Source organism: Alexandromys fortis, unplaced genomic scaffold (assembly GCF_014885135.2).
Source record: "Alexandromys fortis isolate MF-2015 unplaced genomic scaffold, M_Fortis_MF-2015_v1.1 scaffold_19, whole genome shotgun sequence".
Lineage (NCBI taxonomy): Eukaryota > Metazoa > Chordata > Mammalia > Rodentia > Cricetidae > Alexandromys > Alexandromys fortis.
The window spans coordinates 8,146,582-8,154,646 of NW_026067890.1; the positions used below are offsets into that span (position 1 = coordinate 8,146,582).

Below are 8,065 nucleotides of genomic sequence, written 5' to 3' on the forward strand. Positions count from 1 at the left end.
TCTTAAAAAGAAAACATTTAGTTAGGGCTATCTTACAGTTCTGAGGTTCAGTTCATTATCATCATGGTGGGACATGCCGGTATGCAGGCAGACATGGTATGAGAGAAGCAGCTGAGAGTTCTTATGAAACCAACAGGAAGTGAACTAACATAACTGGGCATAACTTGAGCATATATGAGACCTCACAGCCTCCTCCAACAAGGCCATAACTCCCAGTAGTGTCACGCCTTATGAGCTTATGGGGGCCAATTATATTCCGATTACCACACTTCATAATCGTGAGGACCTAAGTTCAAATCCTCCCCAGAACCCATAAAGCATGCTTGTATACCAAGGATGGAAAGAGAGCAGACAGATCCTAGGAGCGTCCTAATCAGCTGACAGTCCTAATTGGCAAAGTCCCAGGCCAACAGGAGACCTTGTTAAACAAAAAGTGGGCGGCACTCAAGGAACAAGACTCAAGGTTGTCCTCTGACAGGAACTTCTTAAACACATCAATAGCACAGGGACCAACCCCAATATCAAAAGAAAGGACTACATATAAATAAAGGAAACCATCAGCAGAACAGACAGCCCGCAGTGTGGCAGAGAATATTTACCAGCTATACTTCAGACAGTGAGCCAAGACACAGAACATACAAGGAACTGCAGAAATTCAATACCAAACGGGCAAATGAACTGAACATTTTTAAAGGAAAAGAAAGGCTAGGCATCAGGGAAAGGGCAAGACTACGCTGAGATAGCACCTCACTGGAGTCAGGATGGCTATCATCAACGCACCTGACAGCAAATGCAAGAGAGGACGGAGAGAGGAAGAAACCCTCAGTCACTGCTGGTGTGCTTGCAAATTAATATAGCCACTGTGGAACTCAATTATCCAATTGAGTGAAACTCAAATAAAGATATTTCCAGCCCCCATGTTTATTGCTGCTTCATTCCCTATAGCAAAAAAACAAAAACAAAAAATGGAATCAATCTAGTTATCCATCAACAGATGCAGAAAAGAGAACAAGAAAGGTCAAATATTAGAAGATGAGGAAGGCCTGCATGAAGGTGACTCAAGTTATTAAACAGGATATAAAGTTAATTGTTCTTTTAGTTTTAATTGTCATGGATTTTTTTTTTGATGATGGGTAAGTACCTAAAGATATATTTGAACTGGGTGGTGGTGGTTCACGCCTTTAATCCCAGCACTCAGGAGGCAGAGGCAGGCAGATCTTTATGAGTTTGAGGCCAGGACAGTCAGGGCTACACAGAGAAACCCTGTCATGAGAAAAATAAAAGATATTATTTGATAAAGAAAGTCCAATGTAAAGCTCCATAGATGCAGAAATGTACAAATTATTCAAGATAATTTGTATTAATTAATACAAATAATTAAGATGTATAGACTTTGGGTCCAGTTAATTTTGGTGCGTATTTTTCTTTCTTTTTTTCTTTTTTGGTTTGATTTTTGAGATAGGGTCTATATAGTCCTGGCTGTCCTAGAACTAGCTATGTAGACCAGCCTGGCCTCAAACTCAAAGAGATCCACCTGCCTTTGCCTCCCGAGTTTTGGGATTAAAGGTGTGTGCCACCATTACCTGCCCTCGTGTATAGTTTTTTATAACAGTTTAGAAAATTTTAAGATAAATTTATTTTTAAATATTAATTTTACATTTTGAAATGAATCTGCAGACGCATACTTGGCATAAGGGAGAAAAACTCTTTGAACTTTAAAGACATAATGATTTAGGTTAGAAATGGAGAAGGGTCAGGAACCTCATGGTTATGAGTTGATGGCTGCAATAATCATACAAGATGGTCAGGGCCTTACTCAGGGCCCTGAAGGTTCAGACCTCTCCTCCCACAGGAGTAAATGGGCTTCTGTTTAAATAAGCAGTCAGGAGTCAGTTCCAGCCTCCAGATTTCTACCAGCCAACGACTGAGTATAAACACTTTAAACTCAAATTCAAGTGGAGGTCTTGGTCACTGTGCAACTTTCCTATTTTGTGGAGAAAAAAAATGAAGGGTTTTCCACATTGAAAAATGAATGTTAACATTTTTCTCCCCAGCAGTTAGATGCCAGCGTGAAATATGAAGACAGCTGCTAGAAACCAGGGTTTGTCTTTGGCAGGCAAAATGAAAAGATTGGAAGTTTTGAAAACTGTGATTGCAGACTTGAATGTGGTGATGCACACCTGGACTATCAGCACTGTGAAAGCTGAGGCAGGAGGATGGGTGCAAGTCTGAGGCTAAACATAGTGAGTTCCCTGCTAGCCTTGGCTACAGAGTGAGATCCTGTTTTAAAATAACAATACAAAATAAAATAATAAAATGTTAATCAACTCTGAAACGTGTTGAAGATGCTCGAAGATCAGCTAAGCTTTTATTCTTTATGTAAAAGCACAAGAACATATCCACCGCGTTAGTATACAAGTTTGCTTTCATCTTTAGTAAGCGGCAAAGTTAAAGGCACACCAAAGAACTGTTGAAAACAGATTCACGACTTACTACCACTAAGTGTTTATTTTTATGTTACTGCATACCTCGGGTCATATACCAATAAAGTTCCAGAAGCCCTGGTTCTTGCTGTCGGTAGAGGTCAGGCAGTGAACAACAGCTGTGATCTTCGGTGAGGAGGAACTAACCAGGTGGGCAGGCTAGTCTACTCTGGGCCCAGAAGTCTCACTTCGGGGGTAGCTGGTAACTTCACAAGGCGGTTAAAGAGTAAACTAGAAAGTGTTTAATACTGATAACGAGTGCAAGAAAGAAAACACAGGGAAAGTACAAGAGATTAAGCTTCATGGAGGTGACATCAAAGTAAAGCAATACGGCGAACCTCTGCTGACAGTCCGGTTGTGCCTGACTCTCTCTGGATAATAAACTGAGGCTTCTTCCTAGAGACAAGGCGGGTTGCGCGAGCACAGGGACACAGGCAGGAGCCGTGCTTATGCCTCCACGCACGGGAACGTGGCAAACCAGGGCAGCGGTTCTGCGCTACACCGTGTTCCTCTTGCAGACTTTCCCCATTTGATAAGGGACCGACAGCCCGATGCTTTGTCCTTATTTTTTCCGCTCCCTCTCCACATTTGCTACTTCCCAGGCGAAGTCAAAGTAAGATGACAGCCATGGGCTTTGGCGGGGGTGGCAGTGAGCATTGGGGGAGAGAAATGGGAAGAGGACATGACTTGGCATAACAGTTATTTGTTCTGTTTTAACATCCCAGCTGTCAATCATCAGTTTCCCCTTATCTGAAAAAACCCTCACATCCGGCTCTTTCCTTCCAGGTATGGGAACCACACCAGGAGCTATGCAGTTCGAGTTGGGGATTACCATACTTTGGTACCCGAGGAGTTTGAAGAGGAAATAGGGGTTCAGCAGATTGTCATCCACAGGAACTACCGGCCAGACAGCAGTGACTATGACATCGCCCTGGTTAGACTACAGGGAACAGGGGAGCGATGTGCCAGACTAAGCAGCCATGTTCTGCCAGCCTGTTTGCCTCTGTGGAGAGAGAGGCCACAGAAAACAGCCTCTAACTGTCACATAACAGGATGGGGAGACACAGGTAATATAAAAAAAGAGGCACACTAGGAAAACTGGGCAGCTTCCTGTCTGGTGGCTACATGGTAGGGTGTGCAGTGAGTGGTAGGACCTTAGAGGGACTCAGGTTTGATGCCTGAAGTCTGCCAGGTGTAAAATGTACACACGCAGCCTAGGTTCACATCCAGAGTGTTGGTGCAAATGCCAATGTTAGCACAGCTGATAGAACTCAACTGCTAATAAGGGTAGAAAGTGTTCTACCACTTTTAGCCACCCAGACCAGTGAGAGAACAGCAGAGAGGTTTAAAGGCCAAGTCCAAGAATTCAATCTAGAATCCTATGTACTTTCAAAAGCTTTCCAGATTTGAACAGTTGACCCAGTCAGTAAAGGGCTTCGATTTTTTTTTGTGCTTTTTGTCAGGGAACCTTCATCAAGCTGATTTTAAAGGAGATTTCCTAATAAAATTTGGCCAGAAAACAGCAAAGCTTCTTAGACTAAAGTGGAAGAAAAAACATTTAAAACTTCTCTCACCCTCTCATTTCTACTCCAACCTCTAAGCAGCGGTTGTATTCAACATGGGTTCTTGGGTGAATGTAGCTGCTTCAACTGTCTGGCTGTGGTGGTGGTGACAAGCTAGTGCCCATTAAGGAGCATGTACTCCAGGACAGGCCTTAAGATAGACCGAGGTCTCACTAGCATTAGGTGCTCAACTGAAAAAAAAATGTAGTATTAAGAAATCTTAGGCTAGTGAAAGTGTCAAGCAAGCCTATTTTTGTAGGTGTTGAAAACATGCTTCATCAATTCCCACTATGGAGCAGTCAGACTTGCCTGCTACTCCCTGGCAGCAAAGCACTCCTAGAAGGCTGCTGTTTTTATAACCCTGATTCCTTTATGAGATTATTTGCTTTCCTTTGGGCACATCAAATGACCAGGACAGTACATTTTCTAGGATGGTCTGTTTAGTTGGCTCCATTTAGTAGGCTAAGAGAACATGGAGGACATGCCAGTTGCACAGTTAAGCCGTTCCACAAATAGCCCATCAGGAAGTAGAGTGTTTATAGGGGAAACTGCACTTCTTTATGAACATCCTTATACAATACCACCTCCCTATGTTAAACAGTTCCCACCTTATTTAGGAGTAGCCCCCATTTTGAAATCCCATCAATGATGCAGTATTGTGTTAAATGTGCTCATTAGCTGAAATCTAACTCATCTTTGTTCTGAGCAGGGCGTGCTTACTCAAGAACCCTACAACAAGCAGCTGTACCTTTACTACCCAAGAGGTTTTGTAAAGAGCGTTACAAGGGTCTCTTCACTGGAAGAATGCTTTGTGCTGGAAACCTCCAGGAAAACAACCGTGTGGACAGCTGCCAGGGAGACAGTGGTGGGCCACTCATGTGTGAAAGGCCTGATGAGACCTGGGTCGTGTATGGGGTGACTTCCTGGGGATACGGCTGTGGAGTCAAGGATACTCCAGGTGTTTACACCAGAGTCCCAGCATTTGTACCGTGGATAAAAAGCATCACCAGACTGTAATTTTATGGAAGGCTTCAGTAAAGAAACTGATGGGAAATATTCAGTCTCCATATTTGGTACCAAACCAGGGAAGACAACTTTTGGAGCCAGAGATTCCTCCTCCAGCAGTCTTGGCATACAAGTACTTCAGTGTAATACTGAGCTTTACCTTCCTTGCCTATTGTAATTTTTTTAAGTTGATAAATATGGATTTTTAACTGTATGATCAGGTGCCCAAATTTGACCGTTTTCCCTACACTAAGACTGGAGAGTTTGACTTTTTGTATCTGATCTCCTTAGCACGTTAAATGATGCAATCAGAGACCAGAAAGACGAACTTTCAAGTTGGAGTAGATTTTTTTTTACTGATTTACTACTACCCAAGCCTCCCCCCAACACTGGAGGCAGCTAAAGTAGAGTTTCCACTACACTGCCTTTTGGACATGGTACAAGAGTGCCACCTACTGGCAGTTGCCAATAAGCCTACAGGTTTCTCAGGACTAACCGGACACAATCTGATGGGAAAAAATATGCACACAACATAAAATAGACCACACGAAGTGGCCATACAACTTACAAATTGGGAAGCCAGTGGTCCCTTTCAAATTTGGAATCTGTATTTCTTATTAGAGTTCCCAAGTTCCCTTAGGTAAGGTATACTGCAATCTCAAACAAGACTATTGCTGGAGCAAATTCCTTAAGGTTGCCATCCACTTTAGTATGACCGTATATTTAACTAGGTACCAGTAGTCAAAAGCATGTCCCCCTAAAAGGTGCCGTATTATTCACTTTGGGGACGTGAAGCTCAAATACACTGTTTTTGTAAAACCCCATCCTCACATGGTACATGCTGACAGAAAGGCTTGGTGAGCAGCGCACAACACACACATCTCTCTATAAAGGCAACTGTCCGTTGGTTGCCTGCGTAACAAAATTACTCTGAAAATGCTAAGGCCAGCAAATGACAAATGTGACAAGCGGTTAACTTTTAGTTTGCACAAGCCCAAAGCTTTAACAAAATCGACACACAAGTTCAGTGCACCTTTGCATAACATACAGCAATGAGACCACCCTCCCCTCAAGTATCCTGGTTATCCCAGACATTTTCTCTGCAAAATGTCTGTGTAAGAACTCTACTCAGTCTCCAAAAATAAACAACACAATCTTATTACTCATCAACCAAACTTTATTTAGCTTATTAAAAACTTCATATGAAATAAAGGCCCGCCGTATTAACATTCACAATGCCCATTACCAAGATTTAAATGCGAAGATTCCATGTTAGGTGCCCGGAAGATCTTAGCCACTACTACTTTAACAATACCTGCAAGAAAAGAAAACCAACATTACAGACATCTCTGTGCATTCCCCTCCGTCCTGAGACCCTACCAGTTCAGCAACTTCCTAGACAACTGGCTATTACCATCCAAGTTACAGAATGCCAGCACGCGTGCAAACCTCGCGAAAACAGTAATCAATAACGGCCTTCTCACCACTCGGAACCCCGAAAACATTCTAAACATGAAACTTACCTGAACGTCTCTTCCATCACCAAACAGCAATGAGTTCCGATGTTACCTAGAAACAGTTCGATAGTTTAGAGAAGTATGTCCACTTTCCTGGCACCTCGCAGATTCGTTAACAACTTAGATAGAATGTTACTTGCTCAAGTCAGAATCTGGTCCCAATTAAATGGTGACAGCTTTGCCAATAACAAGTACATGCTCTTCCATGCCTAGGAAGGGAGGCTGCCACAGCCGGCAGGTCCCAAAGACACATGGACTTTCACAACCCAGAACCCGGGTTCACTCCCGAAGGTATCACTCACCATCCGTGACAGTGGAGGTCCTCGGGTGTTTCCGCTCAACACGGGGTCAGCTTCACATGGCTGTGGCCCGCGTGCTAGCCCTCACCAGGCTTCTGTGCTGCAGACGGCCGGCGGCGTGCATCGCACCAGCCTCGTGCCGCCCGCATCTTAGCAGCTCACAAACCAGGGGCCAACGGCCAAAGAGGCTTCAACACGCGGTGTGCGCGCTTTTATAGTCCTGGTGACGCTCTCCCGAGAGCCTGCGCGACAAGGGCGTGGCCTACGTGCCCTTTCCGACCCTCTCCCGCGTTACTCACTTTGATTGGCTTAGGCGTCTCGGGTGCGGCGCATGCGTCCACACGAATTGGGGGCGGTAATGGAGTGGGGCGGAAGGAGGAGGAGAACAAATCCCAAGCCAAAATTCTCGCGTTGTCTGAAGTCTCCTTGCTGATGCGACCGCAAGGCAGACATTCGTTCGTCCCGGGGCGTTCTTTTCAGAGTACCAAGTCCACCTTTTCGGCGCTGCCGCCTCCCGACACGTCACTTCCGGTGGCGCAGCTTCTTTGCTCCCGGGTGCTGTCCGCGGCGCCTTTGCACTCGCCGTATTCCGTTTCCGCTGGCTCTGGCGCCCCCTCGGCTTGTCTTTTCGGTCTGATCTTTATCTTAAGGATTTTTGTGCGAGGCAGCGCACCGACTCAGTCTAGTTACTTAGGCCATGGCTAGAAAGAGATCACCCTTAGTAAATGCACCCCAGCCTTGTCATCCCCTTTATTCCCGTTTGAGACAGAATAGAGGGTCTCGGGGGAACCTTTAGTGCTGGACCGCTGGAGGCTGCAGTTGCTGTCATGGGGAAAGTTACGAAGCTGTAAGGGAGATCAGCAGAAGTTTCAGGAGGTCACTACATGCTTGCAGGGACCGAGTTATTTAGAGCAATTCTGGGCTGGTGTCCGAGTGAACAAACTTAGAGGAGACACGTATGCACTGGAAGGACCTAGAGATGTTTATAAAGCTCGCCGCGTTCATCGAATCTCTCGTTTTACTTCGCACATCGTTAATGATCCGGAAGAACTAAATATCAAGGCTTAAATACCTAACCACGGTTGAGACCTTTGCCCGGACACACTTCATTTGACTGTCGAGTAGATAGATGAATAGGGTGTCTTCTAAAGAATAGGGCGCTGGCCGTTTCTGAGTCTTCTTTCTCTGGCCTGTAGATG

General features: G+C 44.8%; 1 protein-coding gene, 1 long non-coding RNA gene and 1 other non-coding gene across 3 annotated transcripts in view; 1 reads left to right on the forward strand and 2 right to left on the reverse strand.

The window, feature by feature from the left end:
• Prss12 (serine protease 12) overlaps positions 1-5,099 on the forward strand; it is a 50,165-nt gene extending 45,066 nt beyond the window's left edge. The window contains exons 10-11 of the mRNA XM_050153461.1: positions 3,270-3,550; positions 4,755-5,099. Of these exons, the coding sequence (XP_050009418.1) occupies positions 3,270-3,550; positions 4,755-5,062 (589 nt within the window). The 3' untranslated portion in view covers positions 5,063-5,099. The remainder of the gene's footprint in view (positions 1-3,269; positions 3,551-4,754) is intronic.
• Positions 5,100-5,397: 298 nt separating this feature from the next.
• LOC126508343 (uncharacterized) lies at positions 5,398-7,071 on the reverse strand. The gene is made up of 3 exons (XR_007593793.1): positions 6,870-7,071; positions 6,574-6,619; positions 5,398-6,365 (listed from the first exon to the last, which is right to left on the reverse strand). It is a non-coding gene; the product is annotated as an uncharacterized lncRNA (long non-coding RNA).
• Positions 6,695-6,824, reverse strand: LOC126512510 (small nucleolar RNA SNORA24). The gene has a single exon (XR_007595072.1). It is a non-coding gene; the product is annotated as a small nucleolar RNA SNORA24 (small nucleolar RNA).
• Positions 7,072-8,065: the final 994 nt, after the last annotated feature.